The 23653-nt window shown below is 37.1% G+C and overlaps 1 protein-coding gene across 2 annotated transcripts in view; it reads right to left on the bottom strand.

Annotated features, from left to right (window-relative positions):
- Positions 1-23652, bottom strand: part of CERKL (ceramide kinase like) — a 61022-nt gene extending 37370 nt beyond the window's left edge. Inside the window, exon 1 of one of the 2 annotated variants that reach the window (XM_030016850.1) lies at positions 23462-23652. Coding sequence is in view for 1 of the 2 variants with exons in the window: in XM_030016849.2 (XP_029872709.1) it covers positions 23068-23194 (127 nt within the window). In the remaining variant the exon portion in view is untranslated. Of the gene's footprint in view, positions 1-23067; positions 23354-23461 lie in introns of those variants that run through there. The other variant, XM_030016849.2, reaches the window with a different exon arrangement.
- Between the last annotated feature and the right edge of the window lies 1 nt (position 23653).

Genomic DNA, 23653 nt, shown 5'->3' with positions numbered 1-23653 from the left:
AAATTTATATGATTCCATTTGAACTGTAATTTTGCATAAATTCAAAGGGTGAATGGACATTGTACAAGCAACCTTAATATTAACGTTACCAAATCAGAGATCTTGATTTTTTTCAAACTTTGTATTGCTCTTTTAAAACATTTGGGGGTAAATAGTCTTTGTAGGCCTTAAACGAAACGCTTACTTATGATATCCTGAATCACTTACCTAGAACTACATAGTTTAATACCTTTATTTAAGACTTTCTTTAATTTTAAAAACAGCATTTTTAATAGGGTCTGCTTATCTTTTTCCAGAAAGTCTCACTGTCAGACATACTGAAAACTTCAGCACGCAAACCTCAATGTTTTAGGAAAATGGTTAAACATAAAGAGATGTGAAATATAACAACTGTTCTGCAGCAATAACCGAGCTGCAGCATTTATTCCCCCAGACCAATACAAATATGCTAAATGGGTTTGCTTTTTAAATATTTTTAAACAAATAACATTTTGGATTAAACAATTAGCTTTGCTGAGAATATCACAAATTCTGTTATGCTAATGTTATGCATATGCAACACAAATAAATTACAAACATTAGCTTATTTGTCCTGCACGAAGCAAGTGAAATGAAGGCCTGTTAAAATAAGTTTTATTCCCCCAGTAGCTTTCATAGGATAACATTTAGTCATAAGCCAGGTAAGGCTTGTTTTGTCTTTTCTTTTCACGCCACTATTGCAGCCAGATAGATTTTTATTTGCTTTTATATGTTCCTCTTACTCTGTATTTATCAAATTCTTGTGTTGCTCAGATGCACATCAAAACTTTTGAAAATTAAAATAATCCACTCTCACTAGGCAGCACCACACTTTCAAAAATAGTATTTGACTCTAGTTGTTCCACTGGAGTACACTTCCAGATACAGCTTGTAGAAGCATATAAACTGTAGGAATACTGAATTGTACAAAAGCATCATCCTCAAGTTTTAAATTGCAGAGGAAATATTGAACTAGCTAGTAGGATTAGGACAGCCAATTTTTAATAAAGTTGAAAATAAATCTGCATAAAAGTCCCTAGGAATATTCTATAATATTCATCTTCTATTTTTACTGAAAATAAGATCATTACAAATGCAGTAAAATTTTATAAAACAATTCAGATAAAGAAAATTTAAGTCATGAGCTACATTAATAAAATATTTCTAGTATGTGATAACAACCAAGTTTACTTTAAAAATACAGTATACATTGGATTAGACAATTTTTTAAACTTCAAAAAACCTATTGGTTCGTTAGTATCTTATTGGTTATTGCTAGCTGTTTCAGGACATTAACTGTCCTCTCACATTACTTAGAAAGATATTGGGTACCATCTGTTCTTGCAAGAGATTTAAGTATACATCTATTAGATATCATGCTATTTATTTAATTCAGTACCCACTTCCCATTGTTGTATTTTCTGGGGAAAAAAAAAAAAAGTCAATTTAATTACAAGGAATAAAGATAATCTCTTCTATCAGGCTGGCCTGTCATCGTGAGAGCAGAGAGGGAACCTGTATAAAGTAGGTTACAGTTGTTAGGGAAGAGTAAAACTAACAGCACTTAGCATTTAACAAAGATCTAACAAAAACAGAATATATGGCACTTAAAAAAAAAAAAAATTACTATAAGCCAAGGGCTTGTCTAAATCAATCTCAGCACATCTGTCTGATGTAGAGCGTAAACAGGATTAGAGTTGGATTTATCTGCTTGACGCTAATTGTACTCACAGTTTCTGCACATGTCCACTTCCCCCCCCCCCCCCCCAAATACAGCATGAAAAAAGCCTGCCTGGATATATGAATTTCTAGGAAGTTTTATGCCCCTATTTATCCTCTCGCTGACTTCAGGCAATGAGACTATCCTACATTTCTCCTATTTATGGTAGTCTAATCTCTTATTTAATAAAAACTTACGTCTAAATATACTACACTGAGCTAAATCAAAGGATGAGGGACTAATACACTCAAATACAGTTTAATTGTAAATAGAAAACCAAATTTTAATTAGTTCAGAGTGTTAAACTAGGCTTTAAACAACTAGATTATCTCAAGTTTACAGCAAAACTGACGAAAACATACACAAAGATAAAAGCAGTACTATGGAAAAATAGAACAGTTTGTAAAGAGAAGTGTGTTATTAAAATATAAACACCAACACTTCAACAACACAACACAACACTTATTGGACTGTTTTCCTACCACAGAGGCCCAACATCTAGAAGTGGTATTTGAGGACTTAATTTCCATAACAAATATCTGGAGTACATGAAAACGGTAGAAAATACACATGAAATTTGACTGTATAATTCAAGTAGGAGAATTGGACACGAAGGAAAATGTGTTATATTCCCTTGGTCATAAATTCTTCCTATGACCTTTGGTGAGACACCTAGCCCCACTCTAACTACTTTTAATAGATAAATCTCTTTCATATTTTAGGTTCTCTGTCCCATTACGCTCCCAAAGTTTACCTCATTAATAGATGACTGCTATAGTTGACGGCAGTGTAACATAACAAATAACTAGAAATAAAAATCATCAAGACTATACCAAGGAAAACAGAGTGATCGACAGTAGTTATCACAGAACGTTTACAGATCATCCTACACTGTATGAACACTATTTTCAAAATAACCATTCAAGATATACAATAAAATATAACTTTATTAATATAAAACCAAAAAGGAAATAAATATAATAAAAAATGAAATTAGTATTGACAATATGTCTACAAATTTAGGCTTAGGAATATTTAAAATTAATATGATAAAGTCTAATGCATATAAAACAGCAACTATTAACTCATTAACTATTAAGCCCATTTTTCCCTTATTGTAGTCTGCAAAGCACAATAAATGGTATGCAACAGATTCATAAATCCTCTACAGTTTTCAGCTACAGCTTTGATTAAGAAGGACTGGCAATGAAAAATGTAAAGGAGCAAGTATGCTCATTCTTGCCAGAAGAGCTGAGAATCACTGTATAGCTCGTCATGCTATTTAACATTAATTTAAAGACTCTAAACACAAGACAGAAAAGCTATTTTCAGAACATCTGAATTTTCAAGTTTTTTTTAATTTCAAGGCGGCAGGCCATGCAACACCTTTGGCAAAATTTGATACTATGCCTCTTACTCTCTTCTGCAAGCAGAGCAAGGGGAATTGCACTTTCTGCTTGCCAAGAGTATCAAACAGTGAGCTGAGGAGAAGAAGGTACAGCAAGGGCCAGGTTGGGGAGGGGCTGTTTTTTCTTTGAAGATTACCTTTACACTACTCTAGTCCTTTTAAGTGGTGTTGTAAGAGAAGCATAACACAACCAAGGCCCTAGTCTAGAAAAACGTTTATCAGATTGTGCGCAATGACCTCCTTGGGGACAGCAAGGAGTTCAGAAAGTACTACAAAGTACTGAAGAGATGTATCTCAGTTCCTCCAGAGCTGGAGAGTAAGAGCAGGGTATAACTACTAACTTCATGTTTTAATGGCAGCTATTCACTTGCATCAACAGCTGTATTCCTTTAGGGCAGAAAACTGAGCTTAAAAACATCTGACAGGAAAACAACCAATTTTCATTCTCCGTCCCCAGAGAATCTGAGGATGAAGTGATGTATTTCGCCAAGCCAATGCAATACATTGCTGCTAATCCCTCTACCAATACAGGCACCTATCCTCACTCACCTGCCATGACTGTGTCTAGCCCTGCCCTTTTCCTTATGTCTGGCACTTGGCAAAACCTAGCTGAGTCAATTCAACTCCCTAAAGTAACATAGATCATCCACTTTGTTTGTTTATTTTTTCGTTTTGCTGGCTTAGTCTTCTGACAAGTTGTTTAATATAATCAGTTCAACACAAGTCCTACAAAACTAGCGCTGCTTCAAAGTGGCAAGAAACTACACAGCAGGGGAGAAGGAAGGACTGGGACTGTCTCCTTTCATCAGCAGGAAGTCAACATGGTTTGAGCCAATCTGCTGTGCATTTTCATTTCCAATTGCTAATTCCCAAAAGATCACACAAACACAAAGCAACAAGAGTCAGCGACAACTGGGAAAGATGCACAATTGTTTCTCTTAATTTTTAGAACTCTACTTACATCTTATCAATTAAAAAAAATTATAAGTCTCAGAATAAAACTCCACTTTACAAACATATAATGGCACATTAAGTTAGTTTCACTGGGTAGGAAGTTACACACTATTTTAATACAGCAGTAAATGGCATTACTCATTCTTCTGGCTTAGAGAAATCATCTTATTTTAAAATACTATCATAGATAGCTATCTCTAAAAATAAGATTATTATGAAGAATAATTGAGATACTAAAAAAATAATATTCTTGAACAAATCTGTACTTCAGGCTTCAATTTTTCAACTCAGTCCCAGACAAAAAAAAACGCAAACAAACCAACCAGTAATTTTCCAATGCAAATCCCAGATCATGGGATAAAGTCTTATATTAGATAACAGAAATTACATTATTTTATTTCGCTGTTTAGTAATTCTTATAAAGAATTTTTTAAAAAGACAAAATGTGATAAGTACAACAATATAAACTTGGCTTTAGTGGCATTGTGCAAGTTTCAATACATTCTACAACACATGAAAGGTTTTTTCATTCTTTGCTCAGGGTATTTCTTAAAAAATTTTACTACCTTCACAGCATGGGTAAACACATCTGAAACTGCAACCTCCAACCTTTCATCCGCCCCTCTCGTTTCTCTCCTTGTTTCAAATGGCTCTTTCTCCCAAGAGCCCTTGACCAGCTGATTCCAATCCCTGTTCTCCACCATATCTTTTAAAAACTAATCCTCATTCTTCTGAACATCCTCATCAAACCAAGGGCTGTTGCAGATACATGCCTCTGTGCCCAGCATCATATCATCACAGCAACTGCAGGAAGAGCAGCTTCAGGGGACATTTGGTGTAGTCCTTTAAGTCCTGAGCTGGACCACACTCAAGGACTTAAAATTTGGTTAAGTTTCACTACACCTTTAAAAGATGGCAATAGGCAAATTTCTGACAACCACTGCCAAACTGCCTAGATCTGGCTGAACCAAAATGAAAAATGACACTGGCAACTGGCAGAGCAAACACGAGAACAGTTTGGTTAATCCCATACTATAAGGGCAGAGTTTAGTACAGTTCGGAGGCCATCTTTGCTGGAGCTGACTCCCCCTGGAGAGGAGCCAGACCTGGGGACTTCCCCTCTGAGTGTGACTGGACCTCAGGAGTAACACTTGCACCCAGCATCCTGGGTCTCCATGATGCCCAGCAGGCCATGGACAAGGCCCTTCTTCTTGTAATGAGGCTCATTAGACATCTGTCCATCAAGCTTTCATTAGTGTCTTGTCCCATCTCTGTTTTAGAGCAGTGAAGTACCTTGCTTATTAATTACAGCCTAATGGCAGAACTTGTCAGAAAAACATACGGAAACTGCTAGTTTGAAAAGAAGCCCAATAGATTCTTGAATAAATACCTCCATGGAAAAGTGTGATTAAAGCCAAGCACAAGGCCTAATACTGTTCCAAACAAGAAGCTTCACCTTAAGGAGAGTTTCCTCTTCCTCCTCCAAGAAAGAATTTGAGGGAGATGATGAAATTCAAAAATAACCCACCTAACAAGAAGATCTATTGGGAATAATGCTATACAGAACAACAATGCTAGCTGAAAGGAAGCAAGGCAGACAGCGAGTAACTGTGAGCCTGAAGCATTTGAGAGGATGCATGCAGCAGAGACTTTGCTTTTTAATAGTTACATTTTCTCATTAACACCACACCAAGAAAGATGTCACAGAAATAAATTTACTATAGAAAGCTCTACATTTTATGTTAAGAGCGTGGCCCACATACTGCCTAATTTCATAATATGATTGGAAAAGTAGCAGCAAACCTTTTATTAAGTGCCTGAAACATTGGGGCTTTTCATGTAGTAAGGGAAAGGAATTATGTAACAAACTTCAGGGTAACAACAGGGTAACAAACATCACTGATTTCCGTCATTTTGTAAAACCTCTGCAAACACAAGCATCAGATTAAATGACTAGTCTTACACAGACCAACAATACAACCATCATATAATAGAATTCATTTAAAGACAGAGATTTCTGAAATAAAACAGAAGGCTGGGATCTAATGGCTTACATGATTTAATACAATGGGCTAGCAGAGCTGAAAGATACTAAAGAATCCTGAAAGAGGAAACATGAGCTTAATTTTATATTCCTTCAAAAAAATCTCACACATACACACTGTTTTGTACCTACTAATTTATGACATTCTTCTGTCATTTCAGAAAATAAGGGGAAGTGAGGAATCAAATAGCCTCTTATGGCCACATGACATCGCCAAGTTTGATTAACTACAAGTTAATAATTAGTTCCACTTGGACTCTTACTGGCAGGAGATTTGCTTCAGCCTCAAGTACAGATTTATAAACCATCCATACTGCTAAATATCAGTGTCTTACTTTCAGGGAACTCAACATGCCTCAAATATCTGAATTTTGGTCTTTTCTGGAAAATATTTTCAAGCATTTTCTTCAGGAAGAAAGAACAGATGCATCCCATTCTAAACGCACGACAATTTCCTTCCATAAGCTACTGGTAATTCATGCTTTTAGGTATTGAAGCACAGCCATCAGCTGCTAGATAAGCTCATCCATGAACTTCTCATTGATCAACAGCTACATGTTTGGCTTTATCCTCATTGACCTTTGGTCTGGGTTTTTTAGGAGCTTGCTTCATAAACTCAGCCGTCCTTTGTATCATTCTGTCTGCACCTTCTACACTAACCCAAGGGTAAGAGATGATGACAGCACCATCGAAGTCCTCTGACAAGTATAAAACCCTTCCCTCACCCCAATGCTCCTCAGCTCAGTTGCTACATAGGAATAGGAAGAATGTAAGCTATACCACTTTGCCTGCAGGAATGAATGAATCCTATTTTGTTCATGTACACCACAGTTGTAATACACTTAAAAGCAACAAAAAAAACCCCACAGAATTTTGTTAGATTATCTTTATAATATACATGGGTTTTTACCCCGTTCCTCTTAAGGGAACTGTTCATATTTTTCTAACTTTGTAAAATATTTCGGCATATTAAAAATATACTTTATACTACATGATATATGTATACTACAAAAATTACTTAGAACACAACGCAAAATTTAAGGTATACTTAGTCAATTGTGCAGTATACAAATTAGCCCTTCATATAAAGAGAAAGCTTACAAAATGCAATATTCCAGAAGCTTTCTGGTATTACAATTATTGCTATTGTATGGAATTGACTACATTTGCAGTGATGCATAATCCTGTGATTGAGGAAATTACATTCTCAGACTTTCATCAATTTTAAAATTTTGTTTGTAGCTTAACACTATGAAAAAGCTCTCACAAAAGATTTGATACCAATATGATGTGACACAACTGAACCAAACCTTAATTTCACTCACAGTAAGAAATCACAGGATTAAGTAACACTGTGCAGTCTTTTAGAAAAGTTTATTGCTTCCAGATGGATGCAAGTTTCCTTTCAGCACTGATTGTACCTTCTGTACACAGGGTGCCAATGTTACTATAAATATAGACAAAAGCAGTTATAAAGATAAATTATTAAAATATTGACATAAACAGGCTCATACAATACTGCCTCTATCCACAAAGTAAAGACAACTACATTAGAGTGATGTGAGTATCACAAGTGTTCAATATAAAACCAAGTACACCCTTTTTAGAAATTACAGCCTGTATATGAACAAGCACAAATTTACAAGGTATCCATAAAATGACTTCTAATTCAAACTGCGTGCTCTTTGCCCCATGTTGTGTAGTGCCATGTGTTTCACTGCATGGTGCACACTACCAAGATGTCCACCTGTGCCCATGTATCTGCGCAGCAAGCTAAGTATATGCTTAGTTCATTTAGCAGCAGAACTGTTGAATACACACGGCAATACGCTTACATTGAAAGAAAACTAAAATTGTAAATAATAAATGTCTTTAATTTAAATTTCAAACCATGTACATAAGATAGTGATAAAGTGTATCAACAGCTCTACAGTATATTTTCCAGAAAAAAATTCTGGGGAATATCTGATTAGACTATAAGAAACTTATATATAATGCTATTTCGGAAATCAAAATATACTCAAAAATTATCAGGTAAAGCCAGTACTTTGAGTTGTTTTAATATTTTATGTTGTTATACAGTTCAGGAATTATAAGAACAAATGCTAATGAGTCATTTAAAACACATTATTTGAAATTTTCATGAGATTCTCAAAAATTGAAAATCTCCATCTTGTTTTTGATTTGTGTAATAACTAGTGCATAAAGTAGAATTAGTTAATGCATTTTAAAGAACATACAGGATCCATAAAATGCTCTGTGAGTAAAATTTCAGCATTAAGTACCATGAAATTCAAAATTAACTACTGGCATAGAAATAATTTTCACTTTTACAGCAAACTACATTGGTATACTAAGTTACATACAGAAACCTACTTATTTTCTGACAGGCATATCAACTGCTTCAAAACCGAGCCACTCATCAAAAAACCACCAACAAAAAAAACCACCCCCAAATTTTCCATGATGTATGCTTTGCATCCTTGCATGCACCAATAGGCTCAAACAAGCAGTCTTCTGTTTTAAACAAATTCCTTGACATCTCCCATCTACTCCTCTTAACTCCAGTATGGTAACTGTAGCTACACACCACATTTACATATCTATTCCTAATCCTAGTACAAAGAAGTACGAAAATCAAACAGAAAGACTACTGATCAACATATGAAAAAAAAACCCCCAATTTCAGATGAGTTTTCACTGTTGGAGAAACACATGTCAGATAACAAAGATACAATTCAAACCTCTCATAATACATACGAATTTCTACTCCCCCAAACTTTTAAATGCTAGCATTACACCAAATGGACGTATGTGTACAGGGATTACCACTATCAGGTTGAATTAAATATTTTACTTGCAGGTCCTAAGAATTTTACTCACAGCATAAAGGTCCTGCATATGGTTGCAGGATCAGGCAGGACTTCATATTCAAAGCACCCATACAGCAACTAAGAGAGATGCATCTTCAGACTCTCAAACAGGCACTCACACAGCATGTGCATTATTTTTACTATTCTACCTAAATTTTCCTCTGTCACAATATTAAACTTACCTTGCTGATTTAAAACTAAATTTAACAAATCTGAGTTTCTACACATGCCCAGCCAGATATTACAAATCAGGCAATAATCTTTCATTTAGCCTTAAAGTGAACCAATGCGAGAAAATTATCATCACCTGTGTTCAAGGATTAATTACTATAGATACCTTGGCACACATCTTTAAGCTGTTGACATAACAAATGGATGTTTTACATTGAGGGTCATCTTCTACCCTGTGAACATCAGCAATCTTCTGAAAGAGATTTATGGAAAAATACCAGCTAAGCATATTGAAGCCGCACTTTTTCCTAATCTTGAGGTTGATGAAAACAGTTACTCTTCTGGAATGGTTTGTAATGGTTTCACACTCATATCCTATACAAGTTTAGCTATGGTATTTGGAATTTAACTTCCCTTCTCCACAATAAAAATAAAAAAACCCAAGACTATAGTAATTATAAACATATGCATGAGCAGTATTTTCAAAGCACTTATGGCTAAGAAACACAGGTTTCCTATACAGTCTGCTACTGTATTGTAATTCTTAACAACACTTAATAAAATTAGCCTCTTGATATTTTGTGAAACAAAGAACACACATTCTTTAAACTATATCGATCCATCGATAAAAATAAGTACCTTGCAAATGGAAGGCTAGGCAAACTGAAGTTCAAATTCTACCAAGAAAGCTTGCTTAGTCGTGCAAATACAAATGGAGTTAGAGACTAGTGATGTGTGTGCTTTTACATAAAATACCATTTAAATATAATTTAACGGGTTTCTGGTACGTAAGACCAGCAATACCAGGTCAGAGCAAAAGTCCATCTGTCCCAGTATCTTATGTCAAACCATAGCTGTAAGCAGATGCTAAAAGAAGAGAAGGAATAAAGCAAGCATTTATTCTATTTTCCACTAATACTTTTCCACTCCCCACCTGTTTTCATTTGGGACACCCTGAACTGACTGCAGTTTCTACACATTTAACAGCACTCACACAAGGCCTTCCATCTCCAGCATTAACAATATCCTTTGGAAGTAATTTTTGGAGTTCTCTTACTTGCTGCATGATTATTCCTTTTGTTTTGAGCCTGGCTCTTCTTAGCCTTATTAGATGCACATATTTCTTATGTTGAAAGATAGAAAGCCATTGCCATCTACTTTCTCCAGGCCCCATCTCAGCTGCCTCCCTTTCAGACAAAAAGTGCCGGCCTAGTGCATCACTCTCATCCAGGAGCCATTCCTTACCTTTAATCATTGTCACCCCCTGAACCTTCTCCACTCCCACATCATCTTTTTTGAGAACACCAGAACTTCACACAGTATTCAAGATATGGTTGAATAACCATTGGTTTATAGATCGTACAAGCATCTGGTTTAGTCTCTATTTATGTTCTAATGATCCTTAACGTAATAATCACAACAACTATTTAAGTGACAGATGACATTTTCCACGTAATAATCCTATGATCATATACGTTAGGAATGGTCTAGCTACAGCTCCTGATCAGGATCCCAAGTTGATGGCATTCAAATACAAGATCAATACATTACACTATGCTTAATTATATCAACTCTTGGACTCACTGTCCCATTGCCTAGTCAAATCCGTAAAACGGACATGTCTCTGAAGCTGTGCTGTAGGACATAACTGACAATCTCAAAATACTTTTCCACTTCTATTTTAACAGTCCCCAAACAAATTCAGCATTTCTGCTTTTCTGTGTTTATCCCATGCCATTTTTTCTCTCCCATACTCCTTCCAGACCACATTGTTAATATACCAAAGGCACTATGAACTTTTCAGCCAGCTTTCACTCCATGAATTAGACAAAGAAAACAAACATTAGAAACGTAAACCAAAGATAAACATATTTAAGAATAGCCTTCTTTTCACTGGAAGTTCATTTTATTGGTCTGCTTCTGCATACAAACTAATATTGCTAAACTGTTAAACTTGCAAATGTAAAGAAGTAGCTGCTTTAAGCAAAACAAGGAAGTATATATGTATAAATTACATTTTAAGTTCAGTACTGAATTTCTGTGTGTGCTTTCCACAAATGGTTTCCATAAAATAAGTGAGACCTAGGGACAAAATTTCAAAAACATCACCTGCTTGTTTCCATCATATTTTAAATACTTAACTCCTCAACAAATGTAAGTGCAAAATAAAAAACCCTTATTTCATTTTTGTTTGTACTACAGTAAAAAAAAACAAAAACAAAAAACTACAAACATTTATCAGGTACTCTCTTCTTCTGCTAAGCATTGTTTTCTAAAGCAACCATAGTTATTACTACTCCTCCATCACAAAAGATCTATGAACAAAAAAGGATCTGGAGGATATTCTTAGTCACAGCCTTGTCTAATGAGTGTGTTGCAGTCAAGTGACCAAGAAACATTACATTTCAGATGAAATAATCAGAAGCATTCATTTTCCTTTAATAAAAATAATACCAAGTTAAAAATAGACATCTGTATACGATCTTCTCCCTATTATTGTAACATAGCAATATATTTAGGTTTACCCTGGAATGTGTCAGCTGCAGAATTTACTAAATGAAACCATTCAAACTTTGTTCAAAGTTTGACGTCGACATGAGTTACCACCATCTATAGCCATCTAACAGTGTATTATTCACTGGTGCTATGATAATTTTGATCCCTAACCGATTACTTCACCCTCAGTTACACTACGTAGATGTGACAGAGCAGGCCTTTGGGAAGCCCAAAACTATCCAAGTATGAAATCTTTCAGTACCTTTCTTGACAGAGCTGTTTGGCGAGTCTCCAAAAGGCCCTGCAACAAACAGGGTATCAGGGAGAGGACTTGGACAGGAGCAATCTCATTTTGAACCATCTTCAGAACAGTCAACAGATCAGCCAGGCAAAGATGTGCTGTTTTCACACAGAAAGCCAGCAAGTTATCTTGAAACTTTTCCTATTTCCTTTTAGCAATTTATTTACAAGAATTTTCACTTAAGTTAAAAAAAACATAGGCTTTTTTTTAAAAGCCATTTTCCTACAACATTATTTTTAAGTGAGAATACTTATTCTATTTCTACTATACTGTACTAAAACAATAAAGAAAAATATAAATACAAAGATGATTTTTAAGCATCTGTCAAATAGGGGATTTTAATAGAGCGATGAGCATTTAATTACTCAAACTCAGAACAGTATCTGCAAAACAGCATTATATTTAGTCACAAGAATTTAGTGTTGTTACCCTTAACTTGATCATTTGTATGCCAAATTTTGTTTTTCCAAGACTGTCTGCACTGTGTAAAGATGTGTTTCCAGGATACGTATAATTGTGCAGTACATAACATCTGTTGCTTTGCATTTTCTGAGCTTCGGAAAGCATCCTTTCCTATATTCACTTGAGTGTATGGACTGACAGAAGAGATATATTGTCACAGTTCAAATAAACTGACAACTACGGCAACTACTGAAAAGCATCTAAGTAACTATCATCTTACATAGCCTAAATAGACAAAAGCCAGGAAATTCAGAGTTCGGCATTGAATTCTGTTCATGAACTGACCATTTGTTTAAAATTGCAACACACAGGCAAGAAACAGCCACATGCTAGATTAGAGAACTGTGAGGTAAACCAAGTTACTGTATGGTTTTTTTGTCAGAGTTTTAATGTATTCCTACATCTACAACTAAATAAGAAGCCAGGGAGGGAGGTAGTTGCACCAGATCTTAAACATAAGAAGTAGAATTTTCGTTCATCAAATCTCTGACAGAAAGGGTACCATATGTCAAGGCTAACATGAAAACTCAGACCTACAATTTTTTTTTTAAACACCTTTTATCTCCTTTAAAAAAAAAAAAATATATATATATATATTTATCTGTGTCTATTACCACTGACAGACCATGAGAGAAAAGAGCAGCTTCCATACTACTAGTAAGGAAAACTAATCATTCCTTATAAAATAAAGCCAATGGTAGGCCTGAAAAACAATTTTTAATTCTTATACAAGTTATCCTGGGATCCTTTGAATAATTTGTGATCCACTCTGGCTTCTGAGCTCCAATTTTACAAAAATCAAGTGTTGTGGTTTACTCTCATTCTACATGCTTTGGCTTACAATCATATTACAAAACCTCCAAATTAAGTGTGCCTTGAAGCATTCTCTTGGTTTTGCAACTTAAGGGCTTACGCATTTATTTCATCAATCTCAAAGTTGCTAAGAGCTATGATGTCATTAACAGATAGAAATAAAGAGATTGACGTGAGTTTTGTGCTGTGTTTTTGTTTTCTTTAATCTCTAACATTCATAAAATAACAGTCAATATTTGGCATTTACAATAGACACTATGCTGAAACATTTTACAATATTCAGCTAGGATGACAAATATAAATCACACACAAAAAAAATTCTTTTAATCAAATACCCACCTATCAAAGAATAAACTGAGAATATTCTTCAGTCTTAAAAAGAAACAAACTAGGAAAATTTGGGGAAGGAATAAAATCAGAAGCACCCTCTCAATCTCTACATAAGCATTTTTAAACACTCCCACTTACGAGCATGATAAAGATGCAAATACAACTTAAGGCTTCAAACAAATGCACTCATTGCTGAGCACCAAACTCATTCCCAAAAGATAAACTCTGCTTATACTATTCTACACCATAAACGAGCCACTTCTGATAACTGTACCTGAACAATGGGGATAGGGATGTTGTGCGAAACACAGCTTATTGATTCTTCGCCAAAGAAGAGCTGGTAATATTGGTAATTCTAGTATCACAAAACTTCCAGGTTTGTGGGACATTTCTTGTTGCTCCACTGAATTTACGTTGGGGGGGGATTATGACTCCATGAGGAAATGCAATAGGAAAACAGTTACCTTGAGACCTTACAGGAAGCAAAATGTTCTCATTCAATAGTGCATTTTTAATCTGCATACTTTGATAATAACAAAATACATATTCATAAAGAAATTTAGGTTCAACCAAGAAAGCCACAAATGCATTTTAAATTAATAAACTGTTTTTTTTTCCTTTAGCAGCATTGTCACTGAAGAATATGAAATCAATTACTTTTAACTTCAAAATCACCTTCGGAATTAATACAGTTTGTAGTAAAAAGGTATAACCAGATGTCAGTGCCTATCAATAAATGAAGCTAAAGAAATACCAGAAGCCTAACTATTTTTCAAAATACTAAGTCTCATGCATGCTTAAATACATATTTAACTTTTAAAACCATGAACAGTATTATGTGAAAGTAGCTACTATCTCTATACAAGCATACATCATATGTTGGAAACAAAATAATTAGCCACTTTTCCAAATTACAAAAAATCAACACAACATTTTTTCCTGCAGAGGGCCACAGCAAAACAGTTTGATAGTAAAACCTGAAGTCTTACAAAAAGGATTTCTGTGTTCAGTCAGAGTGCAGAAATAGGAAATACCAATGTCTTCAACTCTTCATCATAACTACATAAAAGCCAGTTACCCAGATAACATCTACATGGGAAAGAGATATTATAATATGTCTTGGTAATTCACCCAAGAGGAGGAGTTTCCAACACACTAAGAACCCATTTTTGGTTGCATTTACAGGGTCATGACTTCCCTGCCTGTTGCGGTGCCACACACACAACTGAATTTCAGTTGTGCTTGCATTATCTCTTATTCAGCTACACTTAAAGATGTGATCCTAAACTGGTATCACTGTCCAAAGGATATTATCTGCACTTCAACTAAAGGGGGAGGGGTTCCTAAATGGCAAGAATGGAGTTCCAAAACTTCTTCCCTAGTGAAATAGATTGAGAAATACCATCCTTACACTTAGTCTGCAGACGCAAATTTTTTTAAGACCACCTAAACAGTTGGAAGGATGAAGTTCTGGTTACTTATTTCAAGTTAGTGGTTTAAAAAAAAAATTATTATTAAATTGTATTTTAAAAGGTTAATTTATTAACTTTACACTTGCCCTCAACTCCGTAGTATGTCAGAGAATGGCGAAACACAATTAACTCAAAAAAATTGTCAGTTAATGTCTATGAGACAGGAATCAATTTAGAAAAGGATCTTAGTATAATGAAATTCTATAGCAGTCCCAGTAGCAAATGACAAAAAGGTCAAATTTTGAAAGGAAACAGCAGATACCACCACAAAACTAGCAGATGTTCCTAAAGGATCATCTGTACAAAAACATAAGCATATGTGAGCGAAATCCAACACTATCACGAAATCAGTTGGTGTCTAACATAATAGCAGTTCCTTATGGCAATATGGTAATACGTGTATCAGATACTCAACACATTACATTTTTTTGTCTGCGCATACTGTTACAGCGTAAGTCATAAAAACCAGGACCACTGATTTCCTTGAAAGGAAAACATTAGTTCCACGACCCACTAATGTTAAGGTACACAAAGACTACTCAATTCTTCAGGTTTATGTTCTCAGATTTTCAGCCATTTAGACTTTTGCATAAACTGTATAAGAAGGATAAATGTATTTTTAGAGTACTACGTGTATTGAAGCAAAAACTTCCTTCTAAAGGCAGTGCATAATATAGTTGGATATACCTAAATGAAATAGCAAACAAAAAGGGATTCCTTCTATCCAATACCTATTTGCTTGGGTATTGCATAATTGCAACAACATCTACTATTTACCTGCTGCTTTTGTAACATACATAGTTAACAAAACAGGTATCTACAATGAAAGGAAAATTGTTTATCGAAGTTTTGTTTATTTTGACTCCAACAAGAGCAGATGACAGACTTTCTTGCTTTATTTTTATTTCTATTTCATTACTGTAAAATAAAGATAGAAATGCCTTAATCTGAGCATGTCTTTTGCCAAGATACAAAATAAGAAAATGCAAAAGAACATCATATTCTGAATTCTAACCCATTTATTACCATGAACAGTTACAACTATGGAAGCAAGCTTATATGGATTTACTACAGCAGAAGACCCCATTAGACACCACGATCCCCACAACTATCCCACACAAGGTGCTACAGAACCACATCCTACGCACAGTCCAAGGAGAGAAACAACCACTGACAAAGAAAGTAGGCAGCAGTCTCAGACTGAGTGGCCAAGTTATTAATCAGATTTTGTATTTGTTTCCTCTAGACATTACAAAAAAAAAAAAAATAGGAAAGGATTTCAGGAATTATGTAGCTTCTTGAACATTTACAGAGCACTGCTTCTAAACGTAAGAGATTGCCTGAAGGAAACCACATGTTTTTCAATAAACTACACTCAAAAGTCAAAAAAGTTGGCAACATTTGATGCAACAGAAAAGACGTAAAGGTGCATAGTAGAAGGATACAAATTCGGGGATGATATGGTAAAATGACAACCAAGAAAAGATTACAACAGCATCTAGAATATAAAAGAGAGGTAACAAAAAAAGAAAAAAATAGTTTCTCAAAGGCTGAAGAACAGGACAATTCAGAAACTGAGATACAAGATTTATGCTTAGATAAGGGGATTTGACTGCATACTGTTTTTAATTATTTAAAAAGAACATTAATTTACACTGAGGAAGGGACTCAGCCCTACAACACTATCATGGACATGAAAATAGCACTAGCATGGACATCAAAGATTGGTTAGTATACCAACTGTATTTTTAATATACACTTTTGGATTCTTTCCATCATTCTGTATAAGCAAGACCATCAATTTACTCTTACACACCTTTGCACAGAAAGCATAGTCAAAAGAGTTGGCAATTGTTCTATGAACAGGAAAGTTACGGAAGTTTGATAACTTGAATTTTTTTTAAATGAACTTGCATCCTACCTCTCTTTACCTCACCAACTTATTATGTCTCCTCTGACTTTCCAGTGGTTTCCCTACCCTGTATCAAGCATACCTCATGCGCTATAGCACTGCCCCACATGTCTTCCTGTCTGCCCAGCAACAGCTTCAGTTTCCCCTCTGTTCACTAATATTCCTCTCCACGGCACCCACAAATCCCCCTCACGCCCATATGGCACTTCACCCAAACCCTTACACTTCCTTAATGTATCCGCTCACCCCCACCACAGTATTTTCAGTTTCTCCTTGATTCCAACCTATCTTTCTTCAACTGGCCTGCTCAGCAGCCAAAAACCAGCACCAGCTACAGCTGGCTTGTTCCTGCTGTGCCAACTGCCTGATGATGCGTAATACACCAAGCACTCAGCCAGCCACTGTCCCTCGCTCGCCAGGCAGGCGGAGGAGATGAATAAAGCAGAACATCACCTTATCTATAATAACAGTACACAGCAAGGCCTAATTATTACATAGTGCAACAGGAGAAACGAAGAAAAAACAACAAACAAAACAACCACAAAAGCAAAACCCATCACCTTTAGGAAAGGCTAAAACTTGCCCGTTTATGGCGTACAACAGCTTTAAGATAAACACAAACCACAACATCACCAATTGAAATAGTTTTGCATTAAAAGGAAAAGGCCATGAAGAAGAGTTATTACTCTGTGTGAAAGCTAAATAAATCCTGCTATTTCAAATTCATGTACCATCAGAATCCAACTCACTAACACATGTGCAGCTTAACATGTATGTGAACCCAAACACACACAAATAGAATTTACAAGACCTAGCATAGAAACTTATTTTCTGGAACAAAGATTTAAATATCTGATCTCTCTCTTTGGAGGTAGAGAATTAAAGTATATACAAAAGCCACTGTTGGATGCCCGGTGTATGTTAATCCCTTTCAACATAAGCAGAGAGGTGCATAAACATGTGAAAAACAAGAAAAACACCAGAAAGCACGAAACAACGTATATTGTTCCACAGACACGTAGCCACGAACTAATCTGCTGACAACGGATAAAAGACATGCAGAGAATCAAGACACTATGTCTAGAAGTTGCCTCAAATAAATAAATTTTAAGAGACCTTTAATTAGTATACTTTATTTCATTAAATATTTTTAATTTTTCACAAAAAGTTATAAATTAATACATTATTTTGCAGTTTCATGCAGCATTTACCTAAAAGACATTAATTTTATGGACTTCCTTGAAAAAGATTTGAGTGTCTTACAAGTTCAAACACCACGGGATTGTTTAAAACTGAATGCTTTCGTCCTCCAATTTACATCTTAACGCCATATATTAATGCGATAGACGTACCTCTCACTCTCAGTTATACTTCATATTATTTTTTTTTATGTCTCTTCCTTAAAAATAGTTTTCCTATTTGGGCAATAGATAAGCTACTTAGAGAAATTATGTTCTCTACACATCAGCAGTAGCATGAAAAGCTTTGAATTTGACCAACATGGAACTTCAGTAATTCACATTTTGTAACAGCCAGTTCCCATTTCCATTATTCCTGACTGACCGATAGACTGACAGATGTCTTACTTTAGAGATCCCAAACAGACTATTGGTATCTGTTTCAGCCACATCTGTTCCTAAATAGCCTTGGCAGCAGGCCACTATGCACTCGGAATTAATTTTAAGTCTTTTATTGCTAACTCTTTCACTGTTGCAATACATCAGTGATTTTTTTCTCCTTATTGCTGCACTTATATAGAATATTTATAAATCTACATTTTAGAAGAATATCAACAAGAACTATAGTATACTATCTAGAAGTATAGTATACTTAAACAACATGTTGATCTTTTTTACTTCATTATAAAAATAGATATTCAATAATACTTTAGCCTCTGGATTGTTCCAGAGATCTTACTTTCTTATTGGTCAATTAATGTAGAATATTATGTTCAATTACTTATATCTAAAAAGCAAGTTTTATCTAAATTATTATCCAAACACTCAGTCCAGGCTACATGCTGTCAGCCTGAGAGAACAACTTCATATACCCTTCAGTCAAGTAAACCACACACACGAGAAACTACACTTTAAAAGGTTTTCATAATCATCAAAAGCCTCTGGACTTCATATACCAGTAAAACACTGAGCAAGTTCCAGTCTTGTCCCATTTCCTATCTGACAGAAATCTGCTGAAAAATTGCAATTGTTGTAAATCAGGAAATGCTGTGTCAATCTTTAAAAAGACGCTGAAGGCTTCAAAGAAATATCAGGATTAAAGTTCTCATTCAGCAGCAAAAACCAAGCCATATTGGAAGAACAGCTGAACTGACACTATTTGTACTGGAACTGTTCTAATATGCAAACGATTCCCACATACACTGCTGCTATTCCCCTAAATTTCATCAGCTTTTAAACTTTAGCCACACTAAAAAAAAAAAAAAAAAAAAAAAAAATCCATTCTGAGCATTTGTTCTTAAATGTAAGTAATTATTTTTTTCCATTATTCAGTCATTTGTGTTACCTTCTGGGAACATCCAAAAATCACATATAATATTCAAACCTGTACTTAAGGCAGCTTTTTCTGCTATGATTTTGAAGCAGCATCCAAAATGAGAAGCTCTACAGTTTAAAGCTGGATTATTAATACAGAAAGAGAAGTCTTGTTTTTTCTTAGTTTCTGTGATTATATTTATAGCATAGGAAAGCCACACAGAAAGAAGTTAGAGAAAAAACTAGTAACTACTGTGAGCTCTACTTCTCATCGCAATGCCCACTGCATTGTTAAAAGCAAGCAACCAGCTATGGGTCAGAGGGTATCTGGCTCTGGTGAGAAGAAAAGGCTGAGCCGAGCTGCATACCCAGGCTGTAATCGCAGTGTTACGGAGGGGGCAGCCGAGCCATGCCTCGCGCTACCCACGTTCCCACTTGACACATTCGCTCCCTCAGGCTCCACATCCAGTTGCCTGCCCAGGCCTTACTTCTGCCCAAAGCTTTGTTATAATAGAGAACACATAAAATTCATAATGGGTCATGCTTATTTGAGAGGGGAGAAGAGGTTGCTGGGGAGCTTACTATAAGGTCTGGAGAGTGAACAGCAAAGGAAGCCATCAAAAGTCCTCAGCGAGCACAGGTAGCCAAAAACCTCTAGGAGACAGAAGCTGCAGAAATTAAAGAGAGAGTAAAAAAGGAAGTTTGCCTGATAATCACACTGCCAAAAGCTCCACAGAAACAGTGCCATGGCGCAGAACTATGCATACGTGAGCGTGACCTGATCAAGTCCAGGCACAGCAGATGTTACCTGCCTGGGAACTTTAAGCTGGAGCCTTGAGTTCTATTTAGAAGCTGAAGGAGCCAAGGCTGCACGAGCTACAACATGTAAGAACATATGATGGGAACTGCAGAAATGCAGATGACAAATGACGACTTCAACAAGACAGGAATACTTTTAGGGAACTATTGGGGATGGGAGGTTAGGGAAAAGGGGAGAAAGCAACTACCTGCTAGTTCTCTGACTTGACAGACTGGAGTCACTGCCGTAGAAGAAAGGTCTTTTCCTAAAATAGGAAGAATTACTACATACAAGTCCAAGCAGGAGACATTTAGCATCACTGGCAAAGTGCAAAGACCTGACCTGACCTCTTACAGCCTAAGGCAAACTACATTATAAAGATGGAGAAAGTATGCTTAAGCCAAATCTCAGTGGAATAGACTTCTCCAGACAGCCATTGACCATCTCCTGTACCTGCTGACAGCTTGACCCGAGCACTGCACTGCTGTACATCTGTTACACCAAATGAGACCGTAACACAGACAGCTCATCCCAGCACCAGTACAGGTCCCACTTTTGCAACACCCCAGGGCAATTGCTACTGGGATCCACAAATGCAGGACAGAAAAAACATTCAAGCTCCAAAATCTGTATTTGACCTCTGCAACTGCAGAGGTTAAAACCATCCTGACCCACTCTGTCTGAGATGGAAGGAAAAACAGACAAGACTTTTGTTGGATTCATCCCTGCGAGGGCAACAAGCCCTACATGGTGAAATTTTCAGCTCCTGGTCAGCTTGTCTGCAGTCACAGGCAGGCACACGCAGAGCCACGCTGGCCCAAAGGAAGGAGTCACAAGCATTCTTCTGAATGCTGCTCAGATAGACAGTTGTGTTCCCATCACAACATGGCCAGAAGGATAGAATGGTCTCAGAAACAACCTAATAATTTTCCTTTTAAGAGTATTTCATTCTCAAAGAGAGCGTGGAACAGCCACAGATGACATAGTGGTGGCACCTATACCAACAGAGGAACTGAAACCCCCTTTATCTTCAATGTCAGTACTCAATATACAAGAATTTGGAAATCCTATAGTAAAAACGCATAGCCTACCACAGACTTCAGGATTGGAAGATACCACTTCCTTTTCCACTGAAGCTAGTAAAGAAGTAGGACATTAAGAGCTTCTCAGAAACAAAAATATTCAGCAGCTCAATGCTACATAGTACACAACTGAATTGTCAGAGACAAAGTAAGTACTGGCATATATTTAATACATGTGCAGTAAAAGCCCAAATCCTGATATAATTGACACCAACTTGTCCGTGCTGCTTTCCATAAGACTCCTGAAGTTCTGCCATCTGCAATATGCCTGACTTTAAGCACCGTGTACTTTGTTACCTCTCAGGAACTAAGACAGAAAAGCTCCCAATGTCTGCATGAGTAATCTAAGAATGAAAAGATCTTACACAAAGTAGCACTTAAGAGGGTGGATTTTTCCTAGGAAAAAAAAAACAAAAACCAAACAAAAAACCCAGAATATATTCCCATCCCTGGAAGCATGGAGCAATACACAGCAAAATTCATTCTTCCTGGGTGTACCTTAAAATCCTTCAATGGTGACAAATAAAAGACAACCATAGACCCTAGTTCCTGATATATGGCAATTCAAGCTATGTTAAAGTAGCCAGAACATAAAGTGACAATCAAATTAGAGCACTGCACACAGAACTAAGTAATTACTAAAACACACTTCAGATCACGTACACCGAGACTTGTAGTTAATCCCCGAAGGGAATGAAGAGAGGCTACAGCATTGTGTAACACCGTTACTAAGGCACTCGGACTGGCTCCACAAGAAGAAGGACTGTACGCACATCAGCGTGGCCGTCATCAGAACTCAACGGTCCTGCTGAAAAGCAGGTATCTAAGCCCAATCACAACACTGCATTAACATAGTTACACTATTCAGAGGATAAGAGTCAATAGCTGTGCATCGCACTGTATTAGTTTGATTTCAGTAGCTCTGGTATCCCAACATGGTTACATGAAATGAAGCATAACGACTTCAGCTGTGAGCATCTGAGTATCTCTCTGCAGCAGCAGCAGCGCTGGAATCACAGGCTTCCACACCACTCGAGCCTCTGCAGCATACAGACTACCTTGAAGAGGAACAGATGATCATAACATCGAAAAACTGGTATGTGGAAGAAACTTTGTTTCTCTGTATGCCGAGTTTATGGCTGTTGGATCTTACCAATATGAGGTTTTAAGTTCTGTCCAAAAGTACACTAAAATAAACCTTGTATTTTAGGCCTTGACAAGCTAACTGTGCCATACAAGAAGGCAACCATGCTATCTGGAAACTCTGCATTCCTGAACGCAACTGATTTCTCCTTCACATAAGCAGTGGGAGGTCACAGCAGTAAACAAGCACTTTTAAGAGTGCATGTGTAGTTGTGAAAGTAAGTTTACGTTTCCACAGTTTCTCGGAGAAAAAAGACTATTTGGATAAGTTTCAAGAGCATTCCTTTTCTTCTAAAACTTTTGTGTATAGTTTGTTTCCCTTGATCAAATCCTTTATAACAGCACTTTCTCACAGCACGTTGCTTTATCGGAAAAGCCCAGGGCAAAGACAACCTGCCACAGAAGCCTCATCACAAAACTCAGGCACATCTCACAAAACCATACCCACCTGTACACACTCCAGTTTACGTACCTGTCAAAGAGAGTAAGCCGAGAAAAGCTGACGCAGCAGAAACAAAATCAAAGCCTCTTACTGTTCTGCCTGGGGCTAAGAAGCCATAAAAACACCATCTCTTACATTTCGTCCTTTTCGCGTCACCCGCCAAGAAGTCAAGTCTCTTCCCGAGGAAAAGCTGGTTCAGACGCGAGACGCTCATTGCGTTATGACCAATTTGTTGGGGTTTTTTTTTTTTAATCACCAGCATAACCTTGAAGGGAGGAGACGTGCCTGACAGCACCGACTTTAACCAGTTTACTGTAATCCGGTTTTAAGGCGACTCCCCATCGCCCTGCCCGGAGAGGCCCCAGCCTCGGCTGGCCTTTCCCTCGCAGCGCCGCGGGAAGGCCACCCGGCCCCGGGCGGTCCCGCCGCCCGCTCCCGGAGGCGGCCTGGGCCGGAGCCCGGCCCCCGCGCCCCGGCCCCGGCCCCGCGGCGGACGCCCCCGGCCCGGCCCGGCCCCGCCCCGTCCCACCTGTGGGGCTCTCGGGCAGGATGGGGCTCCAGCGGAGCCGCCGGGCGCTCAGCACCACGTCGCAGCTCCTCTTGCTGATCTCGAAGATGCCCCTGAGGAGCGGCTCCTCTCCCGCCTCGGCCGGCGGGGCCGCCGCCGCCAGCGGGGCCACATCCGCCGCGACTCGGGAGAAGACGATGCGGAGAGAGCGCC

The sequence above is a fragment of the Aquila chrysaetos genome, chromosome 6 (assembly GCF_900496995.4).
Source record: "Aquila chrysaetos chrysaetos chromosome 6, bAquChr1.4, whole genome shotgun sequence".
In the NCBI taxonomy this organism is placed as follows: domain Eukaryota; kingdom Metazoa; phylum Chordata; class Aves; order Accipitriformes; family Accipitridae; genus Aquila; species Aquila chrysaetos.
This window is presented reverse-complemented; position numbering and strand designations above follow the sequence as displayed.